General features: G+C 44.3%; 1 protein-coding gene across 1 annotated transcript in view; it reads left to right on the forward strand.

Annotated features, from left to right (window-relative positions):
• The first annotated feature begins 334 nt into the window (after positions 1-334).
• The window catches only part of cux2b (cut-like homeobox 2b), a 106,875-nt gene continuing 84,990 nt past the window's right edge, over positions 335-22,219 (forward strand). Inside the window, exon 1 of the mRNA XM_028578887.1 lies at positions 335-522. Within this exon, the coding sequence (XP_028434688.1) occupies positions 460-522 (63 nt within the window). The 5' untranslated portion in view covers positions 335-459. The remainder of the gene's footprint in view (positions 523-22,219) is intronic.

Consider the following 22,219-nt stretch of genomic DNA (forward strand, 5'->3'; position numbering starts at 1 on the left):
ACTGTAAAAAAAAAAAAAAGAAAAGGGGGGTGAAAAAGTAGGCTTGGCTAAATTCCCTGAACTACACTAATCTACACATCATCTCCTTCCCCTTTCCAGACGGTATTGATCAACCCCGGGCTTTACGTCAGTATTGATAACTTTGCCAAAGCAAAATCAAGTGCAATTGTCCAGTAAATGTTGGGGACGGAGGCACGGACGCACTTGCTCTTTACTTTTTCAAAGACCCGGGCAGTTCATCAAAAAATATCGTCTACTTTTTTTTTTTTTTTTTCCTTCTTACTTCCACAAAACATGTTGGCAGACTTGTCAAACATTTCGGTGGAGTCTCGTGTCAAGTCAGTTCGTTATTTTTTTTTAAAGTGGGACCGGTGAACGTAAACGTTGTTTAACGAGGGGGAATCCAGCCCACATATTTATTGCAGCCGCTGAAAAAAAATCTCCTCAATATCCCCCAAGATGGCCGCCGATGTAGGATCGATGTTTCAATATTGGAAGAAATTTGATCTACGGCGGCTTCAGGTTAGTGCTATTCTCACCTTTCTCGGCTTATTTTTTCCAGCGGTATGTCTCGTTACTGTACCCTGTGCGTGTCGTCTCGTTTTGGGTGAACGTAAGGCAAAAGCTAGCGGTGTTTGCATTGATAGTTATTAGAAATTGATCTCTCTTCTGCCTTTGTTCAGTTCAATCATTGATCCGCGGTGGAGCGACCGTGGAGCAGCACAGCCTCTGTGTTAGCCACACCGATCTGGGATCAGCACCGCGGACAGCAATGATGTTTACATGCGTTTAGCTTTTCTGCCTTTTTTTTTACTCCTTTATTGTCCGCGACCAGCACCGGCGTACTTACATGTAGCTTACGGAAACTTTTAATGCGCCGCCGAATCTCTGTTCTTGGACATAGACTGTAACTTTTTCACCCAGCTTAATGTTTTATGCGGTTGGTGTCGACGGCCGTTGCGTTGCTGCTGCATCTTTCAGTTACCTACAATTCTTGTAATTTCACATGTTTGTATCTTGAAGAATTTGCATGTTGGGAAGTTTTATGCGTGATTTGGGAAAGTTTATTTTGTGCTCGTTAGATATTCCTGTTCGGACATTTATTGAACGCATTTCCTCCCCCATTTGTGTAGGCTGTAGCCTACATTTAGAAACGTTAGTCGTCCCTGACAGTGTAACATAGGCTACAACCAGGTTGTTTTTTAAAAAAAAAAAAGAAGAAAAAGAGACGAGCTTTAAGGCTACGTCTTTGAACGCTGAAGCGCTGGACTGTATGTCGCCTGTACAAACATGTTTCTAATTAATATCGCGGAGAATGTGGCAGGTGAGCAGTTTGTTTGTATCACAGCCATAACATGTAGCCACCTATATGTACATATAGTCCTATTAAATAGCATGTCCGCTCCGTAGCCTAGCCTATAGCTTAACCCACTGAGCTGAAAGTTGCATTTATAAACCGCGATGCTTGACAGCCTATATACGCTTGTAATTCTGAAAGCAAACGTTGAATTAAGGTTGGTAAAGCTAAACGCTGTTTTCAGCGTCCACTCCACTCTCCCCCCACCCCTCCTCTTCTCTCTCCTGAAGCCGCATAGGGCTGCTCGGCCGGGGGGTGGTGGTGTGTGTGTGTGTGTGTGTGGGGGGAGGCTGTGTAATTGTATTCCCCGCTAATGTTTGTAAATCAGCCTCGGCCGGCGCAAGGGCAACGTTTGACTGATGTTCTGTAACATGAGAAATGACAGGAGCATGGCAGTCCGTGTCCCTCGGAAAAGCCTACCCGAGGAGGAGGAGGAGGAGAAATCAGATCTGGTGGCTCTCGGTCGTCTTGTGTTGGTCGAGTGTTATTCCAGCTCCCAGCCGCTGGACCTCTCTCTCTCTCTCTCTCTCCCATTCAGGCAGGGATCCAGAGGCAGGGGCGAGGGAGCTATTGTTGTTGCGGCTTCATGTAGCGTCCTCTCTGCGGGCTCTCATCCTGGTCTCCCCCCCCCAGCCCCCCCCTCAGCTCCAGAGGACTATGGAACATTTATGATAGATATACATTCAAGGTTTTTCATTAAATGTGACTGAGTAGCCCAGGAGCTACATCTGAACTGCCCCATCAGGATGCCCAAGCCATTACCTATCGTGTCATGATCAGTGATGTAGTGGTATATAAAAGGGATATAGCCAGTCTCTTGACCATCATAAGGCATACAGCCATTTATGTATAAAATAACAATAATAATGATGCCTGCTGAAAAGTGTTAATTCATGCTTGGGGGGGTCCCTTGAACGACCTTATCCTCATGTAAATTAACGTTGATACCACTGGCTATGGAATAGTAGTAGCCTAAATCTAGCAAATGGATTATTGACAGTTTATAAAGGTGGCTCATAGGTGGAAGGCTGATGTAATTAATTTAGGTGATCACCTCTGCAGCATCCCTGGTTTTTGGATTATATTTCCATGTAGTCCAGAGGGTATTGTGAACCGGTAAAGTAAACACTGTGAATTACATGGATAATTGTGCAGTTTTTTTAAAAAAAAAAAAAAAAAAAAAAAAAAAAAGACATTCTTGTAGAAATACACATATTAGTTCACATAGTCTCAGTCTCAAAAGGAACATAAGCTAAAATGCACATATAGATGCACATTGGCTTGAATTGTAGCAACTATAATTAAGGCACATTGACTTTGTCTTCAAAGTCTAGTCTGTAAAATTGACCTTTTTGATGTTTTTTGAATCGGTTTGTCACTCGTATACATTTTTGGCGTTTGTAATGATCATGATGTAACAGTTGACAAAGACCGCTCGCCAAACGCATGCACGTGTTAATAGTGGTGGTTTAATTTTTTGCTGAAATTCTTTCAAGTTTCTTTCACTCAGGTTGAGCATGGATTCGATCACATTATCTTATAGTCAGCAGCTCTGGTGAATATTCTGGTTGCAAACATGCCTGTGGCTTAAATGTGACATCCTCTGCTACATATGTCAGAAATCAATTAATTCACTAATTTCTCATTCAGTCATGGTCGGAGCCAGTTCTGGCAGTGTAAAATCATTACAGCTGTTGCCCCATCTAAGCCCATATAGAACAGTATTCTTGCTATATCTGAGGACATCTACAAACTATTTATTTTAGCAGTTCGCACTGGAACATTTATTTTCTCATTACATGTTATTATACCAGTAAACTGAAAGTGCAGTTTTTTTTTGTGTGCCTGTGCAGTAGATTTGTGCCTCCGAGTTGTACAGGATGAATAATTCACCTGCAGGCGGATGAAAGGAGGGCAGGGAAAGTGCGAAGCGCTGAGGTGGAGTGACCTTGGTTCCTGCTGGCTGCAGGTCACCCGGCCGCTGCTGTGGTAATCATTCACACCAGCCAGATGGCATTTCCGTGGGCGAGCGTGAAAAGGACGGGTCAGGGTCTGTCCTGCCAGGTCCTGCCAGGCCCAAAAACAACTCTGGGCCAATACAGTTACCTGGAGAGAGAGAGAGAGAGAGAGAGAGAGAGAGAGAGAGAGAGAGAGAGAGAGAGAGAGAGAGAGAGAGAGAGAGAGAGAGATCATTGGGCCTGTAGAAAGACTTTGCAGAGCCAGGTGATGAGAATGTGTGGTCCAACCTGGTGGAAATGCAGCATCCTATCCTACCAGCTGAAATGTTGTATTAATTATTCATTTATCACACGCATTATTACCTTTTTATTTGCCCTTTCAATACTTGGAAAAAAAGGATTCGTCAAATCAGACCACAAAAGACTTTTTTGCATTTGATTTCACTTCAGAAAACTCTGGCTCCATGCTTTTACTACCAGTGACTTTTATCCCTTTGTTGTTTTTAGCAATGTCGCAATGCTGCGCTCATACAGCGAAATAATGCTCCACTTATTTGTTACCATTCCTTAGCCTTGTTTCCATTCTCTCTTCCATGAATCTAAGAGGCAGTAGGGGTTTTAGATCAGGAACAAAAGCTTGTGATTGTACTACATTTAGCATGACTCAGTTGCTCTGGTGTCAGCTCTAATCCGCACACAGAGACAACAGTATTGCCAAACAGTGAAATTGCTTTGCAGCCTGTGAGCCTGGCTGCCTCCGCTGCCAGCCTGCTCTGTGTGCTGTTTGCCAGTAGCTCCCACACACACGCGCACACGCACACGCTCACACCAACTCTGCAATCTCAAATTGGCTGTGAAAATCGTTCTCTGTCTCCATTTCATTCATGCTTTCATATATTTGTTTGCTGATATTGTTAATGTCACATGCATCAGTATAATCTCATTCTAGGGGAGAATAAGGAAGTCCAGAGCGCCTCAGATCTTGTATTATTTATCATAATGACTGTATCATTCCATTCATATGCGGTGATAGACATGAAAAGGCTTTCCAGCTGACCTCCGCAGTGGGTGCTATATGTGCTCATTATCTCATTTTTCAAGACTTGTCTTTTGTTGTTAGGTCTTTAAAAAAAACAAAAAAAAAACTATCTCCAGCAGATTAAGTGTTGTGTTTGAATGTAAAAGCTGCCCCATCATCATAATCAGCAGTGGTTTGAGCAGCGCATGCCTCCCATATAAACTGTCCTTAACATGCTTTCATTATAGCCACTTCTGTGAATCGATGGGTGGGGCATGTCTGTCACGGTCCCATATCCTTCGGGTTGCCCCTCTCTTCTTTTGACAGGGACGACAAAGCAAATAAGAAAGAGAGGAGCTTTTACAGGACTATCTGGGGCAAATTGAGATGTGAAATCCAGGAGCCATAACCCCGGTACATAAAACGCAGGGAACATTAGAGAGCGAGAGGAGTGGAATAGACTTCAGCATTAAGCTGTTTAACCTCTCTGTGTAGCATTAGTGGTAGAGACTTCAAAGCAGATGCTTCAGCGTTGGAAGCAGAATGACAAATGGGTTTAGAGACAGCTACCGTGAGCATTCTCACAGGAAGACTAGGCCTGTCATTAATGTCAGCTTAATCACTTTGACCTTCCTTCAAGTAGATTTCCATACCTATCCAATCATTTTGCCTTGCTCGTGCTCCTGTTTGCAGACTGCTGTATGTGTACTGCTGTTTGACAAGCCTGCCTTAGACGATGTTTACTGTCTATATCAGCGATCGTGTGCTTGAAATGTCCCGAAAGCTCTGTTTTAATGGATTGGTTCGCGCAAAACTACAAACAAAATGTATTTTCCCACTTTACTTTAGCCATGCATTAAGCTTTGCTTTTTATTTTATTTTTCCCAGGTTTTGACATAATCCGAGATCTCTGCATCCACCTCGATGCAATGCTGGTGAATGCAATTTCCTTTGCGTTGTTCAGAGCTTTCAAACAAATGCCAGCTGCAGCAAGTGTCTGTCAAGACACCATGATGCCATGTGTCACTGTTCTGCATCGCTATCTCGCTAAATCAGACATATTCAGCCCCTGATCGGCTCGTACAGTTAGTTATGGGAAGAATGTTAAAATTTTTCTTCAGCGACCTATGACGTGGTTTAAAAAAAATGACATTAGGTCGGTCAAAGCAAAAAAAAAAAACATGATTTGCTCTGACCAAAAAAGCTCTCTTCCAATACTGTCAATACAAACCATGTCAAATCAAAGATGGAAGCTAGAGCTGGGCAATATAAAATAGTATATCAATATCGTGATATGAGACTAAATATCGTCTTAGATTTTGGATATTGTAATACGACAAGTGTTTTTAAAGGCTGCGTTGGACTAAATAGTGTTTTTATATCGTTACCTCCCACCGTTTTTTTTTTTTTTACACCTTTATTGGTGCTAAGAAGATTGCCTACCACCAGGTGAGCTTTTAACAGTTCTTCCCGTAACAAATTTTATGAGCCGCTCAGTGACTGAAATGTCTGACTTCTGGCGGCGTGATGCGTGTGATGGTCGTGGATCAGGGCTAGAATCCTCTCTGTACACAGTTTTCGTTGGAAGCAGCTTCTACCAAAGAAATAGTCTCTACAAAAAAACTGTTGACAGCATGCCCTGTGGATGTTACAGAGAAAGAGGGATATTGTTATTCTAGAAAAGAGATGTCGCTCCTAAATGTTCATCAATCGAGCAGAGCGCTCAGACACTGATCTCTCAAAACCTGAACAAAGAAAACCAAACCTCCCTGACTAGATACCAAGAGGTAAGTGAGAAAATGTTTTATTTTTTTATTTTTTTTATATATAATTTGGATGAAATTACCCTTTTAAACTTCCTTGAACCAGAGCAGCTGAAATGATTGACACCGTGGTGACATATGATTTCACAGTATTGATCACTAATTGTTGTGGCTAATGAGTGCCAAGAATTGATGTCACATGTTGGTCTTTTGGCTACCTGCCTGAATATATCTGCTTTTGGAAGCTGTTTTTTTTTTTTTGTTGAATGTCTTCTCTTATGAAGCGATGTGCCAAAAAAACAATAACCCCAATGTTTCAGCAGGAACGCCCCCTTGGTAGTTGACGGTGCTTCGTAGCGAGAGAGAGACGCCAGATTTGTCATAGCGGTGCGTTCTCCGTTCTGCTTGCCCCCAGGCTGGAGCAATTGCTTTGCAGGAGTAAATAACCAGCTTTAACAAAACTTCAGGGACACATTAGTCTGCTGGAGGACGCCCTCCGTGGCGGTAGGGCAGCCTCTTCTTCCCTCACAGTGAGCCAAGCGGAAGCATCAGGAGGGGAGAGGTAATGGCTCATCGGCATGGGCATAAAGCCGTGTCCTTTCTCCCCTGCTGACAGCCAGTCCCCAAGCCCGGCAAGTTCATATTGAGCTGCGCTCTCTCTCCACCGCGGCCTTGGCTTTATTTGTTTTGACTGTCTTGACGCCACAGCAGACGTATTGAGCACCAGTCCCTTTTTTTTTCCTTGTTCATTTCACTGGGCTTACGATGAATCCCACTGCCCTCCCTCTCCGTCTTTCCCTCTCTCTGTCTCTCCATCTCTCCACCTAGCATGCCTCAGGTGTATTTGGCAGGGTTTCACTTGCTACATTTCATTTTTTTTTTCTTACCACAAATGTGCAAGTGGCAGGCTTTTGGTGTGTGTGTGTGTGTGTGTGTGTGTGTGTGTGTGTGTGTGTGTGTGTGTGTGTGTGTGTGTGTGTGTGTGTGTGTGTGTGTTCGTTTAACTACATTCGTGGGGTCCAAAAAACGGGAATACAGTATACTTGTGGGGTCCAGACAGCTTTGTGGGGCCAAAATCCTGGACCCCACAACATTAAAGGGCAGTTCGAGGGTTAAGACTTGGTTTTAGGATTAGGGTTAGAATTAGGTTATGGTTAGGGTAAGGGTAAGGGGTTAAGGTTAGGCATTTGGTTGTGATGGTTAAGGTTAGGGTAAGGGGCTAGGGAATGCATTATGTCAATGACGGGTCCCCACAAAGATAGTGAGACGCCGTGTGTGTGTGTGTGTGTGTGTGTGTGTGTGTGTGTGTGTGTGTGTGCTTTCTGATGTTGGTTGTCATGTAGCTCGGGTTAGCATGGTGTGAAGGGTGCTCCTGGGCCCAGCATGCTCATGAGATCAATGCTTCACTTGCCTTCTCCAGGTTGTCTTCGGGGATCTCAGCCGCTCTCATTATGTGCCACTGCTCAGAGTGTGTTTACCATTCGTAAGACCTATTTGTCCTCGTTTTTAAGTGGGAAGAGAGAAGACCCGGGGAAAGACAGCCTCTTGGTGGTCTTTTGCGTATTAGCCCGGCGTTTGTTATGACTAAGCAGATGTTGCTGTTATTTATCAAAAAAAAAAAAAAAAAAAAGGTGTGTTATAGCAAAGGCAGATGGATCAGGCTTGTTGTGTTAGCCGGTCTTGTCTTTGTGCAGCTGCCACCCCCACACAGTTAATTACTCTCTTATTCATCCCCAACAATGGAAGGGGATAGAATAAATCTGAGCCGCGCACTCCCCGCTTCTTCACCGGGAAAGGTGCAGACTGGGACCCTAAAGCGAGCGAGTGGCTTCAAGAGGTACAGTTTATCATTTTTAATGGAGAGGAACAGGAAGTGGAGACATGAAGCTGGGCTCTGTGATTTATACACCGCCTCAGTCGTGGGGGGAGAAAAAGAGCAAGTCTATCTCCCTGTCCACACCTCTGGTTTGCGGTCGCTCCTGCTCGATATCCTACCTCCCGTTTGGCGTTCTCGGCTCCTATTCACCACCACCACCGAAATACACTTGCACCTTGCGGGAGCCTCCCCAGGGAAATAACAAAACAGGAGAACTGGCCTACCTCGGCCATACGAATTTAGTTAAAAATGTATCCCCCTGTTCATGTATTATCCATTCTAACAGCAGCAATTATATATGTTAACACATGCGGTCTAATTAGTTATTGCTGGGGTGTGTTAGGAGGTACAGTATCTCCCCCAAAATCAGTCTGTATCTCTCCACTGTCTCCTGCCTCTCAGTTTATCTGCTTTTGTTGTTCCCTGAAAAGCCCAGTGATGTCATGCCTCCATTGTTACCTGTTCATTTACTTTCGTAGTGGGGAGGGCATCGGGGCATTGATTACGGTTTGCAACTGTGTTAGCAGTTTGTAATGTAATAGTGTGTAATATAGGCCTTGAGGCTATTCTGTCTTTCCGTTCAGTCTCACGAGTGCTTTCCATACCTTGTAATTGTAATGAAATATGCAACTTTTGATGGCAACAGGGTCACTACTTTTTTGCATTTCAATGTGGTCACAGACTCAAGCCACCTGCACCCCCCCTCCCCCCAGCAGACATTTTGAATTTGAATGCGAAAAATAAGAGAAAAGAACAAAGAACTGAATTGAGTCGCTCCTTTTCAATTTCCCTTGTTAGCCTCTTGCTGCATTCCCCCTATAGTATTTTTTTCCTTCCTACTTTTCTAGAAGAATTTTATGATGTTTTCCTCCCCTCCCCTCTCCATCTCTCCCTCTTTCTCTCCTCTCTCTCACTCCTCGGCAGTTTTCCCCAGACAGGTTCCACAGTGTTTTAGAGGGGATGGATTTAATTGCTCTGTGGGGATTGGTTGGCTGTGCCGGGCTCGGCTGTTTAATTAGTGTACCCTGCCGGGATTGGTTTAATGCTTCATGATCTTGAAATTGTCTGATTGTTCAGCCCTCTGGGGACTCTCTCTTCCTACGTAGGCCAGCAGGTTTAGCTAAACATTGCTCCAGGCTTCTGCTGTATGCGAGAGGAGGACGAGTATGCCTAAGGAACAGACATTAGGTTGAGGTGGGAGGGGGTCAACTTGTATGACAAACCAGGGGACATGCACGTGAAGTGGACAGTCTTCTGGGTCCTCCTGAGTACTTGGCTGCAGGAGATCTGTGCAGACCTCAAAGGGATGTTTAGCCTTACAATAGCTCAGCTTGATGCTGTATGGAAATGATGCAATTGACTATTAATGTAGTGCCAATATTTAGAGTGTGAACTTTATGATAAGCAAGCATGGGATTCTAAGCCGCAGCCAAGCAAAAATAATTTGCAATGCATGTGGTTTCTCTGCTTTGCCCTTACATTGTAGACATTTCTGCTTGGATGTCCGAAAGGGACGTCTTGTATTTTTGAAGGCGCTCCTCTTGCTGCCTGCTTTCGCCGACCTGTTTTGATTAAATGTGGGAGGGCCTCCGCTGCGATGAGGGCCATCAGGATCATTTTGCGTGGATCTCTGAATGATGCGCTTTGTCACCTTGAGTGAGAGGCGCTGGCGAAATGACTTTAGTGTAAATGGACGCGGGGTGTGTCTGTGTCCCTTCTGTAGCCTTCTGCGGGGGTGCCCTTGGCTCGGTTCAATCATGGCAATGACGTTGACCTCAACGGTAAATGTGCTTGGCATCAGATCCCGGATAAGGGAGGAGTGTGTGTGTGTGTGTGTGTGTGTGTGTGTGTGTGTGTGTGTGTGTGTGTGTGTGTGTGTGTGTGTGTGTGTGTGTGTGTGTGTGTGTGTGTGTTGTGGTGGCGCAGTCCAGCACAGATAGTACCTATTGAAGGCTAAACTCATTCCGCTTCATCAGACTTATCGAGCCCACTCACTCAAAGAAGTCAACCTTTAAGTGCATAAATCTCCAGTGGATGATAATAAGAACACCTTCCTCTGCCTCCCTGCCTGGACTTTATAACGCGTTTGTCCTCACAGTGAATGATGACTGAGAGTTCTGGCGCAACAATGATTGCTTTTTGTCTGAGCGCTTTCTCTGTTAGGAATCCTCCAGGTAGATGCCACGCAGATCATGTATTCTGCTCTGGATCGTCTGTGCTTGCACCTAGGTGGTCATTTCGTCATGTCCCGTTTCTACTATTGCGTTAACACTCTCAGAGACACCGAGCGGATGCACGTGATCGCCAAGGTGATAGACCACATGGCAACCCGAGCCTGCTACCAAACAAGAATCGCACCCGGAGCTTCATCCCCTCTCTCTATCTCTCTGGGGGGACATGCCCTGATTACTGAGTGACTTTGTGCCGGAGTTGAGGGCCCTCTCCAGCTGTTGGGATTGTTTGTGCAATGATGAGAAGGGGTTGTGGGTAATCAGAGTTGGGTTGTGTAGACAATCTTTTAATCTCTCCGTCATGAATGTCGTTCACCTATGTCAGAACAGTTGATCCAATTGTGATAAACGTTACTTACGGCACTTCCTTTCCATTGAGCCTTTAAATAAAAAGGGGACTACCAGAATATAGCATGAGGTCTGGTCATATCGGTGGGTTTGCAGATATTCATTGTGTTCTGTTATTTTTAGGGGGGGTGGGGGGTGGGGGGAACCTCAGGTCAATTGTGGATCATGGTCAAAGTCAACAATGCTGCTGTTAACTAAGTCTTATAGTCTTACTTATAACTAAGTCCCAAGATTTAATATTGCAGGGCTTGTTCTCCCTTCAAAGATAAAAATATTATTGCATCCCAATGCCACCCCCCGCCTTTTGGGCAGGGTGTGAGTCCAGTGTTCGTCTAGACGTGCGGCATCATTAACCTGCCGCAACCTCATCCCCCGATGAATTCGCTCTCACATCCCCTGCAGCCTAGCGTTAGCAGCCCTCCTCCGGTCCTCTGGGAACTGGGGCTCCTCTGGACTGGCCATTATAGCCACTAGCCTCTACCGGCAGGCATTAACAGGCCAAGTGGCCGGAGCCTCTCTCAGACTGCTGAATAATTCAGACCGTCTGGGCCATGTCTAGTCCCGGGGCGCAGGGGGATGTGAACTGGGGATCAGGGTGCAGGGGGGCTGCGTGGAGGTGCAGGGGTTAATAACAGGCCTGCCTCTCTATGTCAGCAGCTGCTCAACCACCCCCGCCCCCCAACAAATGATCCCCCAACCCCACCCCACGTATGAAAGAATCCTATTCAGTTGATTAGATTTTTCAAAATGGATCAATTTTTAATCAGCGGAGCATCTGACTACAGTCGATACCATTGTCGCTGGGAAGACAGTTGCTGGACAGCCGTCTTTATTTACAGGAATGTTTGTTTTTTACTGTATGCAGATGGAGAGGCAGGAAATGGCTAGTTCAGATCACTGCACCACTGCAGTCCCTGGCCTGTCCAGGCAGGGGTCTGGCCTCATCATGCATGTCTGCAACAACAACAACAACAACACCACCACCACCACCACCACCATTAAGGCTCCAGCAAATCCAACGCTCTCTGCTCATGCCCTTTTTGGAAGAACAGTCGTGAATATTTATTCACATCAGAGCAGAAAGGTGGATCCGTCCAAAGAGACTTCTTTTACCATAAGTAGTGAGTAGGAGTGGGTAGCCAACAAACTAGCCGTAATACTGCCATCAACCTTTCATTGGGCTGTGGGGAGACCCTAACATGTTAAATAATGAGAAGCCCATAAACTTAATGTTCAGAACCTCTCCGCAACTGCTGACGACATCTAGTTATGACTCGATGCGTAGACAGAATTATGGAGAGATAATCCTTCATCGGAGTGCTCCTCATTTTTGCACATCTGGTTCCCCCGAATATTATTTGTGTGATCACTCCGAGGAGCGTTCAGTATACATACATACTAGCCAAAAAAACTCTTTAACTCTGTATGTAACTATAGAGGACCATTTTAACATGTAACGTGTCACTCTTTATGGGTGGTTGATGTCACATTCCACTTTTCTAGCTCCATATAGAAAGTCTTGACACCCTGTATTTCAACATGAACGACATGTAGTGGAAGTTGCGTTGCTACCACTGCACAGGCAAAAAATGTACGCTTAAAAAAATAGACACCTTCACTGTGTCCTTTTTGAACGGTGAAATGTTTCAGTAATCAAGGTCGAATGATGCAATATGGTGTGAAATCCATAATGGTCTGTCCTGATGGGGTTAAATCAACATATCCAACTCCAAAAAGATCAATCAATATAATGACAAGCGCAATCAATATTATGACGAGCACAAACCTACTTAAAAGTGCAAATATAAAATATCACGTTCTCCATGCTATTGCTACACTATTATCATGTGACCCACAACCCAAAAATAATTTAAAGTGGAAAAAGAACACTAAAAATGCCAATCAGCCCGCTGTGTCTGTGACAATGTCACGAAAAATGACTTTAAAGCTTTAATCCCCCAAACCCGAAAACTAAGTAGAGTCAATAGTGTCTGGCTCTACCATTCTAACTAATCTTACTAACTGCAGTTGACATAATGCATACAGTAAAAAAAGCAGCTCGCATAAAATGTGCAACAATTTCAACTGCATAGTCGACAGTACAAGCTACAAGCAATGAAACGGTAGGTAGTCCCAAAACGCATTCAATAAGGCTGAGTCAGTGGAGCATAAAGATGATACACCCATCAATGGTTTACCAGGGCGATGGTAAAACTAGTTTTTAGGCCGGATGTCCGTTACCTTCCACTTTCTTTGTGTTGGCATTTTAAACTCTGGACGATTTCTGATGACTATGGTTAACTGCTCCTCAGATCTCTGCAGGGTAAATCCAGACAGCTAGCTAGACTATCTGTCCAATCTGAGTTTTCTGTTGCACGACTAAAACAACTTTTAAACGTAAACATGTTCCACCAAAAATAATTCCTTCCGAGCCTATTTTGCAGTGGCGCCGCGGCTTTTCTCCGGCACTTAGCACCGCCCAAGACGATTTGTGATTGGTTTAAAGAAATGCCAATAAACCAGAGCACGTTTTCCTCCCATCCCCGAATGCTATGTGGAGTAGCCAGACCCTCCTCCAGTGCGCTTTGGAGGAGGGTCTGGCCAAGCGAGACTATACTGTGTTTAACCCATTCAGACCTGATCACGCATCTGTGTGTGTTTACCTTTAAGACCTGATCACGCATCTGCGTCATTTTGAGCGGTGTCATCTTTTTCAAGGCACATGGCCAATTATATGTTCTGTGATTGGCTGAAATATTCTTGGGGTGAGTGACAGAGATGCATAGGGATTTTGTTATGATTTCTTAGACGCTTTTATCCAAAGTTCGATCCAAATAATACAAGAAACAAAATTAACATAAATTAATATGTAATTGTTATGTAAAGAAGAAGTAACCCTCTGTTTTGTTTTGGGGTTTTTTCTATAACTTTTTATCAGTGATGTTCACTTGTCACTTTGGTACCTCAAAAGTATGAAATAATGAAATAAAAAAGGATCTGTACTGATTTTCAAAATATTCTTGATATTTTTGTTGTTTATAGATTTTTTTTTTTTGGTACACAAATTTTTTTTTCAAATGCATTTGAAGATTATGGACAAGCAAGTCAGTCGCAGCAAGTTTTAGCAGGCGTTTTAGGCCTAAATGGGTTAATTGGGTCAATTTATACCATTTTTCCAGACAAAGCGTTGGCAAAATGTGAAGCCTGTCTGGAAAGATTGGAAGCTGTGGGTGCTATGGTGTACAAGATACAGACAAATCAGCAGAATGGAAATGAACATGGATCCCAGATAATAACTATAGTGATAGTATAATATGTGAGTAATAGTATAGTATATAATAGTAGTATAGCAGTATAAAATGCATGTAGCTTTTTTCAAAACAAGTTCCCGAGCAGTTTGTAGTGATGAAAGATAAGACTGTGCAGATGCCATAGATCAATACAACAGAAGTGCAGTGATGGAAAAATTGAAATAACATAAACAGAAGGTTCCAGCTACAAGGTTAATAAGACAATGGACTGTAGTCAGGAAGAACATATCCCATTTACAGTACATAAACGCAGAGCTCGGACGTCTCTACACTGTGACGTCAGGGCATCAAGGTTAGCTGACATAATGACACATTGAATGGCATGTTGACATATTGATGAAATAGCAAATCGTCAAATGACACTGGCACTAATTAATGCCATTTTGACCCTGACATATAATGACGTGTTTGCATATTAACAAGCTGGCATTATGTGACATACAGACAAAATGACACATCGGCATACTGCTGTTTAATACCAGTTGTTCCCTTGTTTCCTCTGTCCAATAGCACCCTTATGCAGCCCTGAGCAGACTGGTACTGGTAGACTGATATTCCTTAACCTCAATGGAAGGATACTATTAGTTTATAAATTGTATTAACGTTAAGAGTACAGTATCCTGAAAAAGAAATGATTGACAACATGATTGACACAAATGACCATATTCTCAGTAAGGAAGCAAATGTCCCAGTCGGGAACTCATTTTTCCCATCATTCCAACACAACGGGACTATAACCCAAACGCCCCATCTCGCAATGTTAACGAAAGCGAAGAAGAATTTGTGTATCTGCCCCGTGGTTCGGATTTGGCTTCAAAATGTCCTCCTCCTTGGCCCATGCTACACCCTTACACCAACTTCCGTGTAAATCGGGTAGGTCAGTAGTATTTCTGTAATCCTATACTGACAGACAGACTAGCTTTACTACTGCTTCATATTTCTGGTGCTCCACTTTCTGACTGAGAATGGATAAAACACTTGGAAAAACAACAATATAAATAAAAAAGAGGCTTTTGTAGAGTTCAGACTTGACATAAAACCCCCCTGTCCTCCATCTAATCTTCCTTTTTTAAACATCAAACTAATGCCAGACAGAAGCAATGCTTTCACTAAGAAGTACTTGGTTTTTTTTAGTTTTTTTTTGCTCACTAATGAAAATGTTTTGAATCTCGTTGCTGCTGTGCCAATGGCGTTGTTTCCTTCTTTGCTCTTTGATTATGGAACTGTATAAACTGGGCGAGATTTTGAATTCTTAGCTGATTGCGTGCCTGTAGCCATGCACTCTCTCTCTGCTTTCCTCTCCAGACCTCTTTCTCCTGATAGCCTCCTTTTTTTTTCTGGTACAGAGAGATGCAGTGCACTTTATATGCAGTTATGCTGAATAGGTGCTGATGTACGTTGAAAACAGTTTTGCAGGTGCCTTGTCAAAATGTGCAGTGGATCGGCAGTAACACAATTCTGTTTTAATATGCTATCAATCAGCTGGTGGATTCCCATTTGTACATGGAGTATTATGAGTCTACTGTTCCCCAGACTGTCATGACACTGCTGGTGTTTTAGCTGCTCTCGTGTCCTCCTACAGCGTGTCCCTATTGTCTGTTTGTCTGTTTAATATGCAAAGGCGGTCATTCAGGGAGTCATTTTGGACCAGTGTAAACGAATCGGCAACAATGATTAGCTGGCGCTGCAGAGGAAGTGTCCATCACTGTGTTAGTGCATTTGGAGACCATCCCTCCTCCCTCAGGTCATCTCGCCACTGCTCTCTCAGCCTCACGGAAGACGCGCTCTGAAAAACACCCAAACAGCACCGAGTAAATACGCTGTAAGTGGAGTTACTTAATGGGAGATTTTGCATGCGTAATTACAAGTATGGATTGAAGGTCCATTAAAAGACATCAGTGTCTTTGGAGTCCAGCGTACAGTTTGAATATACTTGAAATGGATTGATCCATTGACTTCCTGGCTTTTTCTGTTTTTGAGAGAAGTAATTAGAAACCAATAGCGCAGTAGCATTTTGAAAAGGATTCGGGGAAAACAAGAAATGTGACATTGTTAGCATCCAGACAGTCCCGTTTCTGACGCTGGACGTTTTTGTTTGTTCAGTGTATGCAAGCGTGCTTCAGGGTGGCACCGTAGACGTCCTGAGGGAAATATCAGGCTTATTTATTGGAGCCTTTTTTAGCCCCAGCTCAATAGCAGCAGTCTGATGGCCCGGGGTACAGAGGGACTATCTGGCAGAGGAGGAGGAGGTGGAGGAGGAGCTGGGGCCTGGCGTCAGCCCCACTGACAAGCTCTTATTTACCGTCCAGATCTATGACTCATTTTATGTACCTAATCGTAAAGCACTGAGATTTATCGGAGGTAACGGGGCAGTAAGGAATACCCCAGGAGACTGGCAGATTTGCCTCCCCCGCCCCTGCTCCCCTGGCTGGGCTTCAGGTTCACTCTACCTGGCCCGGCACGCCAACACCTTCCGGGAAGATGGGAGTGTTGGAGCCCAGATGAGGAAGTCCATATTTCTGCCCGATATGGACAGCTGATAGCTCATCTAATAAAGAAGAGGGTCATAAAAATTGGATGGGCTAATGGATGACTCTGTAAGGATTAATAACCGCTTATTGGTCAGGTGCAGTGACCTCTTGCAGAGCTAACAATGCACCGGCCAACTGGGCTCTCGCTGCATGCAGCACAGCAGTAGATGACCGAGCCAATAAACAGTTAGGGGGTGAGGGGGGTTTGACACCTACTTTACCCCCCTTATGTTTTTAGTCTATCAGATCCCGGTTTGTTAAGTACAGTTGAATTTTGTTGGTTTATAAATAATGCATTCACTTCAGGGAGAATAAATCTAAAGGTTGACATCCTCACTTACCATCATCTTTTTCTCATGTCTGCCACTCCAGCAATGGCAAAAGGGGGGGAAGCAACAACAAGAAGGTATTGTAGTACCGCCTTTGTTCTGACAGCACTGTCTCAGGGCCTGCTTTATATTCCTGCCGAAAATTAAAATTAAACTTTCATTGTTGTGCACGCTGTTTAATCCAATAACGATCTGATGTAACAAACTGCCGTAATATCTCTCAGCATACTTAATCGGAGCGGACTTAGCCCTGTCACTTTATATTAACCTCTGCTGCAACAGGAGAAGGGCTTCACTAATCTGCCATTGTTGGGTTTGGCAGTCTGTAGCTAGTGCAAAACAGATTTGGCAGTCAGTGCCAAAGTAAAGGCTTTATAATGACAGCAGGGCCTCTCTGCTATTTCAGCTAATAATGTCAAAATCTAATAATGCTGTGGCCCTCGGAATTAAATGGGAGGTGAATAGGTGGGAATAGTGGTGGCGTGGAAAAGGATTTTGGGGGATGGGCTCAGCCATCCCACCTCCTCTCATTATGTCACTTTTTAGACTACAAATTGGCGAGCAATTTAATCCTTAATGACCTTTAAATTCTCGCGCGGGTTTGTGTGTGGGTGTGTCACAATCTCTGGCTTGTTTGTCTTGTATTCTATTAAAAACTGTGTAGTGGTGAGGAAGTTGTGTGAAATAGTGTACCATCCCGACTCCTGACATCCTAGTCAGATGCCATTGTGTTAACAGGATATTAGGTTCGCCAGGAAGCGTCTGAGCAAAGGGACCTGAAGAGTCTCGGCTAACAGAGTGACCTCACGCTGCTCGGCGAGGCGGCATCTGCAGCGTCATCAAAGCGCTTGGCTCCTGTGTCTCCCCTGAACGCAGCCTTGTAACTAAAAGCAAAAAAGCTGATTGGTTGCTCGCTCAGCCTCCCCTCCATCCCCCTCCGTCTGTGGATGAGGTCTCAGCCCGGGAGATAAAATAGTAGTTATTTCTCATGCGCCATGCCATTTTGTCAGTTTGACTGTTCCACTTATTCAGTGTTTTTTGACTTGCTGAGCTTGAGGGGATGTGAGTGCCATTTCGCAGCCAGATCTGAGTTGTGTTGATTGAATTAGACAAAGTCGGAAGATAATTAAGAACCGCAAGGCGCTGCAAAACTGTCTGCTTCCAAACTGGTGAAAATGAGACGCTGCCACATCAATGAGCTAGCTGGCTCTGCTTGATGTCAGTGGTGGGTTATATCAGTTGACACCCTTACCTCCTAGTGCTGGAGCCAGTTTCCTCCTTTCCCTTTAATGTTTCTCCAAATATGATTAATCACAAGGCGTAAAGCCGTTGCTTCTGACAGTGCACCACGTTTGCACAGCTTTGTTTGTTTCTTTTCACGGTAGTAATGTGATCCTCAGCTGCCAAGTGTAGTTTATGGCCTAAACATTACCCCAAAGAGGTGTGTCTGGGAGTCAAATGGGAGTTGCAGCTTGGCCCTCAACATCTCATCTCCTAATACTTGACTCACTATTTAGTAGGTCTGCACGTGTTTATGCATCTATATTTTATATAGTTTCCAATGTTTATTTTTAAATATCCAGTCTCAATTGCTTTTTTAACATCGGTGTCTTATTTTTTAATTACAGTATGGTCTGTACTGCAACTACATCTAAATATGTTCCTGCTACGGCCAGCTTTCCCGTACTGTTAAGCTAAAAAGTGAGACATAGTGAACTACCAATGACTCTTGATACTTTCCAGCATTTAATAAAGTATTTTCTTTTTTGTATTTTTTTGGAAAGTCTTTGGAAAGACTTTTTTTTTTTTTTTTTCTTCTTCAGAAAGTCATCCGTGACTTGTGAGAAGGAAAGGTCAGACTGTTGTCTCTGTCTGATAATGTGCTGGCAGCTCATGTGCATTCAGGCACTGCTCAGCCTTTCTCTTATTATTTCACCCATTTTATTTTCATGGACATTGGCCAAGTTGGCGCTTCCCTTTCTTTCCCCCTTGCTGGATAGGTAATGTAGCTGTGAGATTAATGTTGAGAATCGTATAGCTCAGGCACAATAAAATTGACACTGTGACACCTCGAAAGGTTTTGTTTATGGTGGCGCCTAGCTATGTGTGTGCCTTTTTTTTTGTGTTTGTGTGAGCCTGAATGTGAAAAAAAGGGTCTGGACTGTTAGAAAGCCCCCCCCAAAAAAAAAAAAAAAAAAAAAAAAAAAAAAAAAAAAGGGGGGCTGGACTGTAGACTCGGAGGGTGGGAGCGCAGTGGAACATGGGTTGTCAAAGGCTAATTTTCAAAGCCGCTCACGGGCGCTCGTCTCTCACTGTGAAGTGGCAAGCGTGGCAAGTGGCTTGCACGTTGTCATGGATACTAAAGCATGGGACCCCAGAGATGGGGAGCGGGGGGACGAATGGCTGCCCTGTCTATAGGATTCCTGTCAGCTCTGGCCTGATAGATGGCATTGACGGATCATTTGTCATACTGTAATTGTTCTCAGCAAACACAGAATGCCCACTAGTATAAACAGTAGTGTGCCGCTGGGCTAATAAAGCGGGAAAATGGAAAGGGATTCACTGATCCACTGCCTCTTTCACTTAAAGAGACAATGGCTCTGTTGTCCAGGCAAGGCGGTCTGATTAGAGCTGTGAGGGCTGAGAAAAAAGCTCGGGCCGAGAGAATAAAACCAGGCAATCATAAAGCAAACGGCAGTCACTTCTCTGTATCGATGTGGCTAGGCGGGGGTGAAGTCTGTGATAAGTGTTGACAGCTGAGGGAACAACAGGAGTAGGTCTAGGAGTGATTCGTTTTCTCCCCCTTCTCTATTTGGCCAGTGAAACGGGGAAGGAGAATGCTTGTCCAAGATAACAAATACAGCACAAGTGCAGATGCATAGCTGGGACTAGGAGCTCTATCTGCCATGGGCTCTGAGATAGCCAGGCGCCTGAGTTGGGTACAAATGACTCTGGGTACAAAGGTACTATTTATTCACCCTTGTTTTGGTATGGGCTCTGTGTCTTTGCTATTACTGTCGGGATTGACCTAGTGCCATCTCTCTCTGCTTGGAATGCTCTCTCTCCGCCCCGGCTTTGTTTGTGTATAGGGGCGCCCAGACACGCGTGACTGTCGAGGTATGTACAGGACACAACCTGGAATTTCTAACGTGAACTGGAATTAGCCAAAGTCCCCGAACTCAACTTTTCCTCAGTTGTGATTTCTGGGAAAAACTTAACAAAATCCTTTTCGGAGTTGCAGCTTAATGGTGGTGGCAGAGTGCCAGGGCACCAGCTGGACACGATAGTTGAGAACTATTAGCGCGAGTTCACAAGTTCAACATTAGTCATTCCACCCAGGATGATCCGGATTTTGTCAAATTAGATCAAGCTTGCCCACATTCTTGCTCGCTCATTTGCTCACGTCATACTTATCCAGGGAGCGTGTTATTTTTTCTTTTTCTGCTGCCACTTTGTTTTTGTTTTATGCAGGTCGTGGTCGGGCAGGTGTGTGTGTGTGTGTGTGTGTGTGTGTGTGTGTGTGTGTGTGTGTGTAGTGTGTCGACTAATGTGTGTGTGTGTTGGAGGGAGGCCTGTGTCCTGCAGCCTGCTGATGTGGTATGCTGGTACTCCTCGTGGAGCACTTCACCCCTCTGACTGTACCCTGACACATTGTGATACCGGGAGCACTTTAGGCTGACCCGGCTCCTCACCTCCTGCCTGATGGACAGATTAAAGGACCATTATGCATAATTACTGTTTCAGTTGGAGAGGCCAACTCATCCTGTCAGAAATGGTTACAAATTGCTGCACCTCTGCCCCCACGTATTCTGAATTTCATCACATTTGTCGACTTATTACCAACAAGTTTGGGCTTTGGCCAATAAAGACAAATGGTAACTAAATGGAAATAAGACTTGAAATTGTGCTGGGAAGTGTATTTTTTGGTAGTTTTCTTTACAACCGGTCTTTCAGTTTTTTTTTTTTTTTTAATATGTGGCTCTAAGCCAATCAAAGTGAGCGTGATGGCTGTGGAGAGGAGTGTGACAGGTAGTTGATGTGATCTGGAGTGGAGCGGCGTGAGTGTGTGGTCTGCTGCGCTGTCTTTCTGATTATGTAAAATGTGGTGAGATGGTGTAACATTGGCGGGCTGTTGCAGCGGTTTGCCAGCTCCAGAGGGCCTGTTGCCAGTTTTACATGAGACTATGCAGCAGTGCCTCGTAATGTTCTCCTCCTCCTGTATCCATAAGAAAACCCACACTGGCGCCCGGGGGAAATCGGTCGATACCATCAACCCAGCTGGAGGCCCCGGCTTCAGACGGCGCTTTCCCCACTTTTACATCAACACGGATGTTTATTATGAGGTCTCCCTTTACTGTAACCTGCCCCTCTTGCGCCCCCTTCTCTTCCTCATTTGGCCAATTATTACACCCAGGGTGAGAACAAACAGTTTCCCTACTTAATAATTCACATCACTTTCATCTGATACTCAGTTACCATGGGCAATTTAGTAGTTGAATAATTTTGTGAAAAATTAATTTATTATCGCTCTGCGTTATGAATCTGGAGAGACGGAGAGTGGAGTGGTGGAGGATTTTAAATTGTGTCTGTGGAGCGAGGGATCCAAGGGTAGGTAATGTGTTCTAATGTTCTCAGCCATATGCATTGTTTTCAGGGCTCATCGGTTTTACATCGATTCCCACTGAAGTGTTTAATTGCATCATGAATATGATCTAATTCTGTCCTTTTCACTGAAACTGGAGCACTCTCTGCAAATGATGTACGGCCTTGACAGCACCACATCAGGATGTATTTTATATGGAATGTAAATTATAGTGTTAAATTAGCCTGGAAAGATAACTAGCTGGCACGGGGGAATGGACTCAACAGTTTAATTTAGTGTCAAAAGGCCGTGAAGGGATAAATCACCTCTCTCTCCCCTCTCTACTATGCCGTATTAGGCTTTAATCATTCTCCTTTTCTTGTAATATCACTTGTTTCTCACTGCTGCCTAGGGAGTTCTTGAGAACTACACTGCATTTCACGCAGCATCCTGCTTAAAAATTCTTAAATTTGAGCACATGGAAGACGATCCCTTTTTCCTTTTATTTTTTATTTTATTTTTTACAATTTTTTTCGGATTGGAAAAAAATTGTGGAAGATCTGGAAATCCCTTTCTTCACGGCTTCACGGCAACAGTTTGGTAGATGGGGTATTCATGACACAGATGAAAGCCATTAGGTAGGCTTTGGTTCATAAGAAGGACCTCTCGTGGTTTCCTGTCCTCAAGGCTGGAGTGTTTGTCTGAGTGGCCCTGCTATTATCTGGCGTGACCCGAATCTACCGCTGTGCCTGGGAGCAGCCGTCTCTATCTAGCACGGCCAGCCCGTCCTCCACAAACGCTAGAAGAGACCCACCTGGCCAAGATCTTGGCTTTAATGTGAGAACTCACTTGGCTTTGTGTTCCCAGAGTTCTTGCTATGAAGTGACAATTCACTTTACAGGCGGGGGAGGATCA

Source organism: Perca flavescens, chromosome 5 (genome assembly GCF_004354835.1).
Source record: "Perca flavescens isolate YP-PL-M2 chromosome 5, PFLA_1.0, whole genome shotgun sequence".
Classification (NCBI taxonomy): domain Eukaryota; kingdom Metazoa; phylum Chordata; class Actinopteri; order Perciformes; family Percidae; genus Perca; species Perca flavescens.